Here is a 16,416-nt window from a genome sequence, read left to right as displayed (position 1 = left end):
TCCCCCGGGCCCATCTTGGTCAGGCGCAGGGGAACCGGCGGACGGGAGCCCCTGGCGTCTTCTCCCGTGGCCCCGTCGGCGGGGCGGGACACAGGCCCGAGAAGCAGCTGCAGCTGGCCTCCTAGTTGCTGGATCAGCTGTTGCTGGTGCTCCAGCTGAGCGGCATGTTGCTGCTGTTGCTGCTGGAGGTGCGCGGCATCCCGCTGTTGCTGCTGTTCGAGATGGGCGGCCTGCTGCTGTTGCTGCTCCAGCAGTTGCACTGCCTGCTGTCGTTCCTGGCTCTCCGCCAGCATCTGGAACAGCCGTTCGATATCCATGTCTCCGGCTAGGGAGGGCTGGTTGTACTACCGCCCTCCTACCAGCCCCTTCTCACAGGGGCGAGGGGTTCAGCGCTCCCCACTTCTGGTACCAGTTGTAAACGAGGGTGTTGCCGGGGCTCAACCCTCCCTGGTGAGGAGGTGAGCCACACCGGCCTCAACCTGTTGTCTGAGGGCCTCGGTCCTCGGAATTGCAGTCCACCGTCCAGGTAGCTCGGTCCCTGTGGATAGGACCGAGCAACGGCACAGTCAAAGGGGGCCTCGCCCTCGGTTCAGGTGGGGCACCAAACACACAGCAATAGCAGCTCCGTTTAAATGGCCTCCTTAGGCTGGGGGGAGGGGGATTCTGCCACCCGGGGACGGGTGGCAGGGGGAACGCAGGCCCACCCACTCCACTGCGTTCCAGCCCGGGGCCCCGGTAGTGGTGGTCACCCTGCAGGTGGTCAGTGGGGATCCTGACCACAACACACTGCCATGGGTACCGGAAAATCTGCAGCCTGACTAGGGTCGGCTGCCCCTCAGCTACTTCCACTATCCCCCTCCGTGCCTACCTGGTCCATGGTGTCAGCTTCAGGGAAGTCCCACAACATAGGCTCCTTGCAGCTAGGGCTGGGCGGCAGGTCCGGCAGCTCCTCCGGGAAGTCCAGCCAGGCCTGCTCCGGGGTTTCCTCAGGGCCGTAGCAGGGACGGGGAGGCTCTGGCAGCTCCTCGTCGTAGTGAGCGCGGGGAAGCTCTGGCAGCTCCTCGTCGTAGCGAGCGCGGGGAAGCTCTGGCCAGTCCGGGCACCGGCCCCCGGCCTCAGCAGCTTCCCAGTCAGGAGCACCTGCTGGCAGGTCTGTTCCTGTCGGCGGCTGCGCTCCAGCTGAGGGCTGGCTTTTATCCTTCCGGGTTGCCGCCTGACCCTCTGAGGGGCGGGACTTCTGCTCAGATGCCCCGCCCCTATGGGTGATTGACAGGGCTCGACCCTCCCTGGTGAGGAGGGGAGCCACATCACCTCGTTACAACCTGCCATAAAACTATTCTAATTTTTTCGTGCAAAAATATGTGGCGGGAAGTGGTGAGCATCTCATGCAACTTGTCTACTACCTGCCTGGAAGTAAAGCGCTGCAGCGGGACTGAGGTCACCCAGGACCTGCTGCCACAATAGCGGGAGTGGGATAAAAATGCAACAAACAATGCGGGAGTGCGTATTGCACGGCAGGATGTGAGGGGCATTAAAAAAAAACAAAAACTACCCTGTATGGAGCTCTACCTGGAAGTATAAAATTAAAAACAATATAGGATGTTACAATATTTAAGAGCTATTTAAGGGTTAACAGAGGTGGATGAAGGAAAGGAGACTCAGTGACAGTCTTTTATAAGAGCAGTGAAACTTGAGTTGTCCTGACAGAATTGGTATAATTAAGGGTAGAAATTATGCCAGCAGTTATTGTGATCTATTATAGTGCACCGCTGTGAAGGCAGAGGCATTTATTAGACTGGGTTGTTATATGTAATTGTCAAACATCCAGGTTGCACTTACTTCCATGCAAAACAAAATCTTCCCTAGGAGACTTCAGAAGAGCAAGAGCACACTTGTCTAACAGTCACCTTCTAAGGATAATGCCATCTAACCACAGAACTGGAGAGAACATCGCTGATGTGTGTTTGCTTTGTGTATTGCACCACAGCTACATCTGCTGGCAGGAGATAAAACAAGCACACTTAAAAAGACATTTCACAAACATTTTAGTTTTACTTGCTGGGATTCTTTTTGTATGTTTACACAAAGAGACATTTTACTAGGGTGACCAGACAGCAAGTGCGAACAATCGGGACAGTGGATGGGGGGTAATAGGAGCCTATATAAAAAAAAGCCCCGAATAGCAGGACTGTCCCTATAAAATCAGGACATCTGGTCACTCTACATTTCACACACATTGACCTTTAGTATATTTGTGGGTTTTAGTGATTTATTTTATCAAGTATTGTAGTAATGGTAGGATAGTACTAGTATTGACAAGTGGTTTGTATTCCTTGAATAACTGCTGAAGAAACTTGATTGTCACTTTCAGCATCCTTGCTAGTTCAGTACTGTTTCTTCTGTACATGTTGCCAGATGTATTGAATTTTTGTGTGATGGGTACAGGTGTCTGTTATGGTCAGATTTATGATAATTTAATGCATTGCATCACATACAGAAAGAATTTAAATTTAAGGAAAATCTAGCACATTTACTTCTACTGTATTTTATACTATAACTTTCCCAATAATTTGTTTTCATTAATGTGTTCATGTGGTTCAGAAGCAGCTGCAAAGCATTTGTGGTGATGTTTCTTCACTGGCTTCAAAACAATTAAAGCCTCTGGATGTTATATCCTTAAGCCTCCAATAACAGACTATATACCACCGCAACTTGCGCCTGCTGTAGGAGCAACCATAGAATAGTTATTGTCTGTTTCTAATATTGCAACTGTATGCTGGTGCCCTAGTCACCAGCTGGGAACAGTCAGCCATGCCCATCTTAGGTTTTTGTTCCTTTCTTTAGGGCTCTGTTTATTGTCTTCGCAAAGAAAGAAAAAGTGTGCGCAAAGTATCACAAACAGGCTGATTGGGAGTTCAAACTGGGATCCTCTAGCCTCCAGGAGTTACCAGCTAGGACCATTTCCAACCCTTGGAGCCTCCACAGGGCTTGCCTGCCTGCAGTCTCCTGCTCTGGTTACCAGAGTGTATCTTCTCTCCTGGTTCCCTGCCTCAGTCTTCCATGGAGCTGAACTCTCCTTTGTATTATCTAGCTGAGAGTGTGGGCCAATCACGAGGTGCTGACCTGGGCTGCCTTCCATATAGTGATTCAAAAGAAGAGAAGCCCATAGAAGACTGCGGGACTTCTCTGATCGCAAACCACAGATAGGGTAATATCTTATTCAAGTTTCGGGACACAATTACAAATTTTCATAGCATTCCTTTTAACGTGCAGTTAAACCTTTCTATCAATCCATCTGTTTGCAGGGGGTAGAAAATGGTTCTTACTGAGTGGACCTATGGGCCTCCTGCATTAGCAGTAATGTGAAGGCCATGCCCCAATGTGTCAGGATGATTCTTAGGCTCTCTACCCAGGAGAATACTTTCAGTAACTGTTGCCTGTGTGGTTGCAGAGCGCAAGGCTACAGCCTCCAGGTACTGGGTGGTGTACTCTCCAGTTACTAAAATAAAATCAACATTCACTTGAACTCGGTTCTAGGAGTCCTACAAGGCCTATCCCAACCCCCTCAAATGGGGTGCCTGTAGGGGGGCCCCTATGAGCCAGTCTGTGGCCCACTAATTGGAATTCTGGGCAGGATGCATAATAATCCTTGATATCTTGGTAAATGCCCCACCAAAAGAACCAGGCCAGTATCCTTTCCCTGGTTTTGTCCACCCTCCCAAGCGGCTGGCTGTCATAAGCTAGTTTTAATATCTGGTTCTGATATGGTCTGGGAACTAGGCTCTATGGGCTCTAGTCTGTTTGTCTTGGGTCACCTTTATCAGGCGATCCCCCTCTAGTTCAAAAAGAGAGTCCTGAGCAGGGCCAACCAGTACCCATTCACCCTAGTTGATCACCATGTAACAGTCTGAACACAGTATTCTCCCTCTGTCTCCGAATGAGCTTTTTTCCCTGGTGCAAGCCTGGCAGGTCTTCCCCTGCAATTTGGGTCTGCCTTTTCTGGAGGTGAACCCCAGGGAAGCCCAAATTACAGGCACTCCAGTGCCCTTCCCTTATCTCTTCCTCTTGGGCTCTAAGGGCTTCCCTTCTGGCTTGACGCTATTCCCAGTGTGACTTGGGCCTTAGCTCAAACAGCATAGGGTCAGAAAAGGGAAGGACTTCCTCTAGACTGTAGTCCCACTGGGCACCAAGAGTGGGTTCTGATCCTGCTTTAATCACTGCCCTTAAAATACTGGCTACAGGGCCCCAGACTCAGCCTCACAGCACCGTAGGCTAGGGCAGGTGCTGAGCTGCAACCATACTCAAGTCAGCTTCTTGGGCCCCCCTGGTCAATTTAACACTGATTGTGGGGTAAAGCAAGACACTCCCTGAATGCAGCCCACATACACCCATTCTGCACCCAGTAGAGCCCCAGAAGCTACAAACTGCTCCTGTACAAATGTCTGTCCCAAGCCAGAATCCAGTAAGCCCAGCACTGTGGTTCTCTCTGTTGTGATTGGCACACCATACCCCTTCAGGCCCAAGGGTTCCTCCAGGAATTCTAAAGCACAGGCATGGGTCTAGTCACACTGCTTCTAGGGACTGTCTTTATACCCATGGCCTTCCTGATCCCAGGTAAAGCTAGTTAGAAGACATCCCCCCACCCTTGAATTTCATCAGTACCCCTCTACTACTGGTTTAGGGAGCTTAGGTTTCTGTCACTTTCTTCAGAGCTCTGTTTGTTGGCTTCAGAAAGAGTGTAAAAAATAACACAACACCTTGGTTAGGGGGTTCAGATGGGGGTCATCTGGCCTCCAATAGCTACCAGCAGGGCCCTTTCCAACCCCAGGGGTCTCTACAGCTTCTGCAGCCTCCTGCTCTGGTTACCAGAGCGTAGCCTCTCTCTTGGTTCCCCTCTCCGAGCTGAGTTCTCCTTTATATTGTCCAGCTGAGAGTATGGGCCAATCATGAGATGCTGTATCACCTGATTCAGAGCACCTGTTACGGGGCAGGGTTGGCTGCTCCCTGTCCCCCACCCTGCCTCTGGGCTATTAAAGGGGCAGATTGGGCTTTGGGTCAGGCTTCAGATGCCAACGCATTGCAACTGAGGATCTTCTTTCTCAAGGTTAAATATATATTTTGCAGAATAATGCAGAGAAAAAACTATTCTGCTTTAAAACAATTTAATTTCTGCCTACTTCCATGCTCAGAAAAAGCAGTCAGAACACAGCATTCCTGTACATTTCATCAAGAATTTTTAGATGAAGTGTTTTTTTTCAATCAGAAAATGTTGGTTTGTCAAAACTTAAACTTTGTGAGAAGGGGTCAATTTAGATGAATTTCCTGTTTCAACGTTTAAGGGGGGATGAAGTTGTCAAAATGTTGCATTTTGACATTTTCCAAATTAAAAAAAGTTAAGTTTTTCAGTTCTAAATGACTCTCTTAATTAAAGTTATAGTAAAAAAAAGTCAAAATTGAAGCTGAACATTTTGAAATTGAGATGAAATGTTTTGATTGACTTGAACTGAATTTTTTTTTAGTTTGCAAAAGTTTTAGAGATTTTTTTCATCCTGATTAAGGATGGGAAATTTTTTTTAAATCTCAAATATTTTCATAGGACAGGAAAACCCACACAGCTCTCTAAATGGCAGTGTTCTCCAATTCTGCAACTAGTTCACCCACCAAACACACTTTTTATTGGTCCTAAGCCATCTTCTAAATCTATATCTGAAATTAACTCTAATATGTATTATACTTCTTTGTCAATACAAGCTAACTAAGGCATTTGGGGAATAAGTCAGAATAAGACTTTAGACTAGTCCTGATCCAGCAAAGCTCTTAAGCAGTGTCCGTATTTTTAAGCACACAAGTAATTCCATTAAACTCTCATGGGATCTTAGTCCACTTCTTTCCATAGTCTATAAACCTGCAGTGACACACCTAGATATCCTGGGTGGAGGATAACTGCTGACAAAATGTATAACTGATTTTCTTCTTTAAACTAGTTTTCTAACTAAAAAAATTTAAAAGGATTCTGGGCTCAGTTCTGTTCTTGGCTGCATTGGAGTAAATGCCATTAAAGACAATGGGAATTATGTCCATGTAATGGAGGGTAAAATTTAGCCCACTGCCAGGATACTTTATCATTACTATGATGACTTATTGTTCTTAGTAAACACTTGGAAACTTGAAACAGAAACTTAGTACCTTACAGAATGTGGCCAAATTCTACCATTTTATTTCTTTGGCATTACCTCATATTATAATCCTTCAATTAAATTAAGTTATAGTATACTAATGGAAAAAAGTTTCAAACCTAAGCTGATTTGTTAGAACCAACATGACTTGCCAAACATATCCGAACAATCCTTTTGCTTTCCTCTTCTTTGTCTGTATAAATTAGAAGCATTTGGAAGCAGCAATTTGTTTTCTTATATGTCTGTATAGCACTGTGGTTCTCAACCTATTTACCATTGTGGGCCACTTCCAATACTCCCTGTATGGCCCTGAGGAGGTCACATGGACTGCAGCTGTGTGCTGATTGAGCTGCAAGCATCCATGGGCCGTGGGCTGAGAACCACTGGATAGCATCATGCACACCACATAGCTCCTAGCTCTCTTTAAAGGCTGGTATAGACAGGGACTTATTTTGAAGAGGAAATAATTTCCTCTCATTTTGAAGCGGTCCTCCAGGACCCATCCTTCCAGTCAAGCATGCTACTTACTCCATTCTCCTCGCTCCTGCTGCCCTGGAAAGCTTGCTTGACTCACAAAGTCTGACTCCCATGTGGCAGACTGCCAGGCTGCCTCATTTAAACTTCCTCTTATACTGTACCAACATAAATACTTAACTAGAAATATTCATATGGTGACAATTGAGTAGAATCATTATGTTCTAGCAGAGATTACTACATCAAAAGAGAGCTGTCACATAAGAGTCCTTGTGTCTTGAGTCAGCATATGGAGCAAAGAACATTTTTTATATGTAATTGTAAGCCAATTCCAAGCACCATCATGAATCAGTTATTCTAAGTGAACATATGTGATGACAACTTTTCTATTAGCTTTAATTCTAGTTCCCGTACAATTATAATAGCTACAATATGTCAACAGCACAAAACACTTAAAATGTGTAATAGTTTAGCAGTTTTCTAGCTGTGAGCTGTGGTCACATATTTTAAACTAGAGATAATAAGCAATACATTTTTGTTTTAATTAAACATGCAGCTTTAGCATTTGGCAACTATCAAAACATACCTTTGAATGCCTATTTTCTACCACCAGCTGATTATGATTCTTCTTCTAAAGCCAGAACAATGCCCCCAGCATTTGTAGAGCTGAAATGTACAACAATTAACAGTCAAGATAAACTGAGTCATAAATGTCCTTTTGCTTGTGCTGCCTTCAATACATCAAGTTTTTTATCGCCTCAGAAATAGAGATGTTCTCTTTCTCCTAGGAAAAAGGCAAGGATGATTCATGAAGGATATTTGTGGTGTCTTTTTTCTTGTTGCTTACACATCTGTTGTATGGGAAGCAGGGAAAATTCTGGTGAGAATCATGTAGTAATTTGTGACTAATGTAGTTATTAACTAGAGTTTGTCATCCTTGTGACAACTTCTAACATACTGTTCTGTTTTTCATTTACCTTAACCTTTAGAAAATGTTAACAGTACAAAACCGCTGCACAGCTAAAATAATTAAAACACAAAAGACATGCATGCCATCATTTGTTAATGAGGGCACTTCCACAGATTTGCTGTGTGGCCTTGGGTAGGTGACTTAACTTCTGTATCACCATTTAACCATCTGTAGAACAGCAATAATATTTTCCCTCTTTAGGGGGTTAGGTGTTTGGTTTAATTCTAGAAGAACTCATTGAAAAGTACATGTAAATACAAAGTAAAAGTAGCATTAAATATGGATAAACTTCAAAAGGAAATAAATACAAAGACAGGATCTCAAAGAAAGCATCCCTTGGGCATTCATTAGGCTACATCAACACTACGAGCTAGGGGTGTGATTTGCCTGTACATATACTTGCGCTAGCTTGCTGAGAAGTACTAGGAGTATAAATAGTAGTGTAGCCAGGGCAGAATCGGTAGCAGCACCAGAGGCAGCCACACTGCTATTTATACTCATGCTAGTTCGCTGAGAGCTAGCATGAGTATATATACACGTGCTGGGGAATCACACCCCAAGCTCATAATGTAGACGTAAAAGCAGCAAAGAGTCCTGTGGCACCTTATAGACTAACAGATGTATTGGAGCATGAGCTTTTGTGGGTGAATACCCACTTCGTCGGATGCATGGATATTCACCCACTAAAGCTCATGGTCCAATACACCTGTTAGTCTATAAGGTGCCACAGGACTCTTTGCTGCTTTTACAGATCCAGACTAACACGGCTACTCCTCTGAATTTCACTACGATTTATAGATCTGAACCAAGCACAAGCATGTTTTACGATAAGGCCTGAATTTTGATGATAAATGAACAATTGCTGTTATCAAAGCAGTGAATTATTTAGAATCATTAAATCCATTCCTTCGTTTTTTAGTTTTGTTTGAATCCTCACTGAGGTTAAATTGGTACCATTTCTTTTCTCTGATCATGTTTCTAGATGAAGTATACAAAAACATACATGACTATTCTTTAACTTTTATTTTGTGCTATTTCATAATTAAATAACATAATTTGCATCTTCCCACTTTTTCTCTGATCTAGTTTTCTTAACATAAAGCAAATTGATTAATGTTTATCTTTATGGTATTACCTTATATAATTTTAAAAAATAAGGTAGGTTTATTGATATAGTTTGGCAATTCATCATCTTTCTTTTTACACTCAGGATTTTGCTACAGTACTTAAGCTGACTGGTTAGACTTTAGTTGAGAGGCCTTGTCTTCATATATATATATATTGCTAGTACTGCTCTGAAGAAGTAAAAGAATGGCCCATAAACTTCCCCCATACATCTTCCAAATAATAAAGCACAACAGGACGTTTGCTGAAGGAATGAGGTCTGAATCCTATTCTGATAGATTTTAATCTCATTGACAGCAGAAGCAACTGTAGCAAAGGGAAGTATGTTAGGAATATAGGAGGGTGGTGATATGATCACATATTGAAATTAAGTCTCTTTAGGAATTTTATGACTAATGTCTTCAAAAGACATTATGATTCTAATGTCCTAGCTTTGTTACCAACGGCTGGAGACAAAAGAGGTAGTACAAAATAGCAATCAGTTGTTTGTGTAGCAGCTCCACATTCAGGACTTGGGCCAGTTGCACGGCTTAGGATATGGGCCTTACGTCTGATCCTGCCTCCTCAGATACATACTTGTATTACCAAAAATTTGAGTAAGATGTATCTGAAACATGAAAAATTATAATGCTAAATCTTAGCTCCATGGAATCCTATTGTCATCTTAATTGAACATGGGAACAGCACGCCTGTCTTCTACTTCTATGGTCAAAAATCCCCAGATGCTCTGTTGTTTAACTAGAAGTGCCCAGTCTTCACACATCTGATATATATATTTATTTTCCTGGACCTACTGGGTGAAATTTACCTTTCTGTAGAGGGTCAGCCTAAGGCTTAACCATCACTGAAATGGGAAGGTGGGATTTATGTGGTACAGATGCCTTTTGCTGACCTAGTGAACAGGAGTGAATTACACATGTAGATTATACACTCAAGTATAAATTATTGTGTATAAATAGAAAAAAAACAGTGACAAGAGCCTTTTTGGGAGGTGTCTAGCTACATGTGATTTTTACAGATTTTTCATTTAAGTCAAAGACCCAAACTGCAGCACTCAAGGACTACAATTGCATGACACTCGTCCTCTGATTTTGGGTCCATTAACCAATATGTTTTATATGTCTTGTATATTTAGATTGTTTTGTTTGTTTATGAAATTAAGAATATTATCAATAGCATAAGGAATCCAGTGTGATTCAGTAACGATGACTAATATTGACACCATGAGCCAATTTTCATATTTGGTCATTTAGCACAATGGTTTTCAAACTGTGGGTCATGACCTCTTTTTAACGGGGTTGCCAGGGCTGATACTAGACTTGCTGGGGGCTGGGGCCGAAGCCCAAGCCCCACCATCTGGGTGCAAAGCTGAAGGCTGAGGGCTTCAGCTCTGGATGGCAGAGCTCAGGTTACAGGCCCCTGCATGGGGCTGAAGCCCTTGGGCTTTGACCCCGCTCCCATACAGGGGGGTAGTGCTCAGGCTTTGGTCCTCCTTCCTGGTGTCATGTAGTAATTTTTGTTGTCAGAAGGGGGTCATGGTTCAATGAAGTTTGAAAACCCCTGATTTAGCATTTGGATGTACTTTTAAGACAATCATGATGGAAAATTAGACTACATTTGTGAGAGAACACACTAGAGTGGAAGTTGCTTATACAAAAGGGAGAAAAGTTCTACAGCAAAATACAGTATGTCTCAGTGAAGTAAAAGGTATATGTAAGCATGCAGGACTCAACGCTGCAGCGCCCCCTGCTGGTCATCTCTAGGTGAGTTCCCCAGCAACCAGGCCTGTCTCTCTCTCCAGTCAAATGAGACTGTTGAGCTCCTGGCTCCCAGCCTCTTATGTAGGGCCAGCTGAGGCCTGACTGGGGCGTGGCCTAGCTGCGGCTGCTTCCCCAATCAGCCTAGTAGCTGCTTTCCCTGCCACAGTCCTCTCCCAGGGCTGTTTTAAGCCTTTCAGGGCAGGAGTGGGGTAAGCACTCCGCTACAGTATGTCACAACTTCTCAGCCATGGCATGTAAGCCTCATGCTATATTAAGTTGTAACCCTCACAGCTTTTGGAGTAAAATTCCTTTTGCTTCCTGATTCAGCACCACTGCAATCAATGGGAGTTTTGCCATTGACTTCAATGGAAGTCAGATTGGTGCAGAAAGACTGACATTTTGCAGTTGCATGTATTGTTTGCTTCAAGGGAATAATATGTACCTTCCAAAATTAAGTCTCTGCTCCTTTTGTTTTAGAAAAAACAAGATAAACATTTCTAGGATTTTAAGATACAATTTTCTTTGATTTCTCTGAACCTGAGAAAGGAATAATTTTATAAACAAATAAAAAATGTATATATCTACACTTGGAAAAAAAAGGAAAAAAAAAAGAAATTGCTCTCTTTTAGCATTGCTCAGAGTTAGATCTCTGATCTCTTTTCTGATTTAAAATAATCTCCAAAATCATCCTTTGCTATAAATATAAGGAAGTATGACTTTATATGTATAAATACAAACATCCAGACTAAAGCTACCAATGCTACTACAAGAAGCTAAATAATATACCTACAAAAATTCGTCCAGACAGAGCAACACTTCTAAATTTTTTTGTGGTATATGTCATCTACCCTCTCATTTGCATAATATCCTGTGGCAACTACAGCAATTGTTTACATGGAAAGGTAACATTAGAGTGTCTTTATGTATTTGTATCTGTTATTGTGATACACCAGCTAGAAGGAGGAGACCTAGAATCACCTGACCACCCAGCTCTTTGCAGTGCACCAGTACAATTTGAGAAAAAAGCAGAGTGGATTTTTTTATATCAGAGTAATTTAAATCACTGCTTTTAAGCATTTAAATCAGCAGGCAGGAAATCCTCAATTTTAAGCTTGCTCTGCATTTATATTTTTTAGTTCTTTTCCTAAAGAAAGATTGAATTTCAGTTGGTCAGTAACCGTTAAAACATGTTGATTTGCAACTAAATATAGCCTTTACACTAAATTTGGTACTTCTTTTTGCCAACCAGGAGGATACACTATATCTGTACATATTTATTTAAGTAGTTATATAGCTAAACTTACATTTATTCAGATTCTTTACATTTTTATATTAGAAAATGGTGAATGATGAACTTTTTATTTACTAGAATTAAATGTTTTCACTTTGTGATTTCTGTCAAGCTGAATTTGGGTAGCAATTCAAATTCAATAAAAATGCACAAAAACAGCACTTATAATTTTTTTCATTAAATCTACTTTAAATGTGCTGGATACATAAGAAAAATGTTTTATCAAAAAGTGCATCAAAATATGTTTTGGATTTAAAACTGATTTGTTAAACAAAGGAAGTTCTACTATCTGTAGTTAGTGCATTAAAGTGATGGTTTCTGGTCACCATGTCTTTCATATCACACCTGGTTTTTATATATAGTTTGGAAGACGAAAACCAGCTTTTCTGCTTATTCAACTCCCAGTTGGTTTCTTGACTTTGACTGTACTATTCATTATTCACTGAACTATTTGAATAAAATGAAATGAAGAAAATATTCTTTCTGCACCTGCAAAAGAGGCTGGTTTAGTGCTTCAGCAAACTCTATGCAGGTGTCTGGCAGTGACTTCCACCAGTTAAGAGGTTTGACTTTCTTTAAAACTTAGCAGCAAACCTGTACTACTTGATATTTTTTGTATTTAAGTGGTTTTAATAGATTATAACTTTAGGCCTTAACATACATTGTAAATTTCATATTTAATTGTAAATAGGTTTGTGTTTAAAAGATATATCTGTATTTAATTAAAATTTCTAAAAATCAATTTTTAAGAAAATCATCGATTTTTATCTACCCTGGTTAGAAGATAAAAATCTAATCCTTCCAAGCTTTTCTACTGGTAAATGTTGGTAAATATTAATGTCTCCATATACATGCAACCCAATGAAAAAATATTTTATTTGATAATCTAAATTTACAGATAGGCAAAGTAAAAAAAAAAAAGAATTAGGCTTGTGAATTGACAGTAAAAACAGGTATGATTTGTTGATTTGAGGATATTTACTTGGTATATTTTGACATGCGATGTTGACAATTAGTGTTTTAATGGTTTATAACTTTTTGACTCTCAATAACTACTGTCACTTAATAATTTTCTGACATCCCCCAGTAACATCCCACAACTGTGAAAATGCAAATAGACAAAAATCTAAAAAAATGCTTAAAATAAGCATTGATATTATCCATCAAAATTATTAAAAAAAAAAAATTGAATTCTGCCAAGCCTAAATATAGAGTGACTTTGAGGAAATTTTAAAGCCAGGCAGCTTCATTTTCATTGGGATTCCCTTTACAAAATAAATTTTCCTCCCTCTTCATAAATTTTAATTTTTAAAAGAAATATATTAAAGTAATATAAAGTATGGTACACATATATTAATTTATGATCACGTAAACAATATGGCTGAGATTCTGGAATCACTCATGCTTAACTTTATGCACTGTGAGTTCAATTGACTTCAGTGAGACTACTCATATTGCATAAAGTTAAGCACACATGCAAGTCTTTGCAGGATCAGTGCATTATACCCTCCTAAAGGTTAGAATTCTTTCTGCTTCTCTGCATAAGTCTGGAATACATGATCCAGAATACAGGTTAATAAACATTCCTATGACAATACACAGTAGAGCAGTTAAGATTAAGTATGATGTGCTGCCTAGACTGACCTTTTAGATGCTATTTTCTTACACCTGTAATTTTTGAATAATTAGGAAAGATTTATGGTACTTTTCCAATCCAGCATGAGAGCTGAGACTTTGAAGAAGGGCATTTTTTCTATGCTCATTTTAGAGGTCATTTTGCACATTGGCATAAAATCACCCACAATGAGTGTTCCACTTTACCTAGAAAATTAGAGAATTACCTTGAGCTAGCAGGCTGTCCACTCTGCTCTTAGAATATTTAGAGGGGCTGCATGCTTGTCATTTTCTAAGAATAACTCACTATTTCTGTATGCTCACCAAGATCTGCATTTCTTAACTGATATGTCTGCAATAATTTTGAGATTTGGGGAAAGGCAGTAAGAATAACATCCCTTTGTGATTCTCTTAACAAATCCAAAGCCCCTGAATTCAGTATAGGTCCACCTCTCTCATCTGTATGTCATATAAAATTGAGTAAGGATGATTAGAATATAAGACGTATGCATACTGTATTCTGCTGCCAGTCACTATTCCATTTCAGAGTATCTAACCTCGTTTGACATGGAAGCTAATGTAAGCAATTTTAACTGGCACAAGTACTAAAATAGAAAACTAATAATCCTCAGAATCTGGGTTGCCTTTTATGAATGTCAAACATTAAAGAGAACATTCCTTTGAAAAACTTTCATTCCAGGATTCATAGAGACGCTCCACCCCGACCCTCATTTTAATATGAACGGACCCGTAAGTGCTCTCTATAATAGTACGATCCCCATTTTTGTATGACATTCTGACAACAATGTACATTAAAAAGACATTTATTTAATGGAAGATGCTTTTAGGTCCTCTCTTTTTTCCCCAAGATGAGATCATTAGGTTAAGATAAAAAAAAAGGTTATCTGTAGCTATTAGAGATTATTTAATGCAGTGAGGTAGATGAGACCCTTCTAGAAAGAAGCCTGATAGTCAGAGATGGAAAGTCACTGCAATTTTTTTGGTAAGAAAAAATAGCATCAGGTTTTGCAATATCTATGATAAAAATATAAAGTTCAGTTGTGTGAAGTTCACTTCAGAGAGCTGTCTCCAGGAACTAGGCATGCTGGGATGTTAAATCAGGGAATGTGGTACAAGTTGTTCACGTATGGTTAGGTTTAGAAAGACTATGTTAGAGAGGGGCCTGTGATAGTGAAGCTAGAAGAGAAATGTACAATACATTCTACTGGTGTTCAATTTACTAGACTTAATTGAAGATATCATTGCAATTGAACTATGTGCCCTAGCGTTGCTGACAATAATAAAGAGCCATTTCAAAACATTGCATAGCTCCGTACACTGCACATTAGCTTTTATTATGTAATTAATTTTAGTTTGAGACTATTGGTATGTATTGCCGGAATGTGGAAGGTAAAGATCACCATGTAATTTGTGTTCATAAGAAAGGCTTTGTTAGGTTAGGTTCCACCTGAAGAGCAGTGATTTTTAAATGAGAAGAAGAGGGTTTAGATATAAAGTAAAAAGCATGCTAGTCACCTCAAAAGAGCAAGTAAAGGCATGGGGCCCAATTCTTGAATCTGATATCAGTGTTACAAAGGGGTTGTACAGCTGGACTGACCAGCCCCCTGAACTTTTCCTCAGCATGGGGGAATCACTGATTAATGTAGAGCTGGCTGTATGCCATCCGGGCCCCAGCATAAGGGGTATGGCTGGTTTATAGGGGTCACGGCCAGAGTACAGCAGCACTACAGTGATCCCCAGCTGCTCACCAGCCCTTTTGGGCAATTGGCAGTTAGATACAAGTCAGAGCAACCCTGAGGCTGCTGTCAGTTACTTTGAGGATTGAACTAGTCCTTTGCCAAGCATAACTGGGCCAGGCCAGAGAATCGGGCTCATGGTTCCTGGAGGGTACTGGCTTGTCCTCAGCCCCTGAAGGACCCACTGCCACAGCCAGACTCTTTCCAGACACAATTCTAGTTTCCACACATAGAGGGAACCTCCCCCACCCCCAAAATAGTTTCTCAGCCAATCCCTGGAATACAGCTCCCGGGCACTTTTCTCCTTTGCCTCTCTCAGTCCCTCCTGCTTCAGGACCTATTGTAGGATTCTTCTGTGCTCTTTTAACTGAGCACTGGCTCCCAGGTCTCACTCTCTGAAAGCTCTTTTTCCCCAGCAGGTTCCTTCTGCCTCCCCTCCCAGGAGACGCTGGCAGCTGCTCGCAGAGAATTTCCTACTGTTCCTGTTCCCCCTTCTTTACTGACTGCCTGGCTCTTTATAGCTGCAGGTGCTGCCCTGCCCTCTTAATTGGCCACATTAAGAGTATCTGTTCTAGCACAGAGGAGCTGGACTTGTTTCATTTAAAGGGTCCAGCCACCTGGTGACAGTCTCTGACCAGAAGAGCTTACAATCTAAGTTCAGACAAATAAGGTTCAGAGGTGGGCAAAAAATATTGGAAGAGAAGTGACAAAGATTACAAGAATAAGATTATTCGGTCACTGAGATATGCACATCTTGGTTCCTTTACATCAGAGGGTTTGTTTTCTAAGTTATTTCAATTCTGATATGAAACATGGCTGAAGTAAGTTTTATGGGGAGACTTGAGGTCAGGGTGAAAAGGGCTCTGTATATAAGTTTAGGAAGAGCTTTCCAGCATTGAAACAGGCACAGAAGTGGAAGTGCAAGAAGAGAGCATCAGTGGTGGATGGCAGGGACAAGGGGAATGTCATGGTACAATTCCCCACTCTGAACCTTAGCGTCCAAAAGATGGGGTACCAGCATGAATTCCTCTAAGCTCACTTTCCAGCTTAGAACCTGTAGCGCTGCCACCAACCAGGAATTCCAGTGCCTGGTACACTCTGGTCCCCCCAAAACCTTGCCTGGGGACCCCCAAGATCCAGACCCTCTGGATCTTAACACAAGGAAAGTAAACCCTTTCCCCCACCGTTGCCTCTCCCAGGCTTCCCCTCCCTGGGTTACCCTGGAAGATCACTGTGATTCAAACTCCTT

At 41.6% G+C, this 16,416-nt stretch overlaps 1 protein-coding gene across 3 annotated transcripts in view; it reads left to right on the top strand.

Annotated features, from left to right (window-relative positions):
* Nucleotides 1-16,416, top strand: part of TMEM242 (transmembrane protein 242) — a 71,599-nt gene that overhangs the window by 22,142 nt on the left and 33,041 nt on the right. The window contains exon 4 of one of the 3 annotated variants that reach the window (XM_032778358.2): nucleotides 1,867-2,105. The exons of the other annotated variants lie outside the window; for them this stretch is intronic. Within the exon in view, the coding sequence (XP_032634249.1) occupies nucleotides 1,867-1,914 (48 nt within the window). The 3' untranslated portion in view covers nucleotides 1,915-2,105. Of the gene's footprint in view, nucleotides 1-1,866; nucleotides 2,106-16,416 lie in introns of those variants that run through there. 3 annotated transcript variants of the gene reach the window in all.

This window comes from Chelonoidis abingdonii, chromosome 3 (genome assembly GCF_003597395.2).
Source record: "Chelonoidis abingdonii isolate Lonesome George chromosome 3, CheloAbing_2.0, whole genome shotgun sequence".
Classification (NCBI taxonomy): domain Eukaryota; kingdom Metazoa; phylum Chordata; order Testudines; family Testudinidae; genus Chelonoidis; species Chelonoidis abingdonii.
The sequence above is the reverse complement of the archived record's forward strand: the minus strand, read 5'-3'. Positions and strand labels throughout refer to the sequence as shown.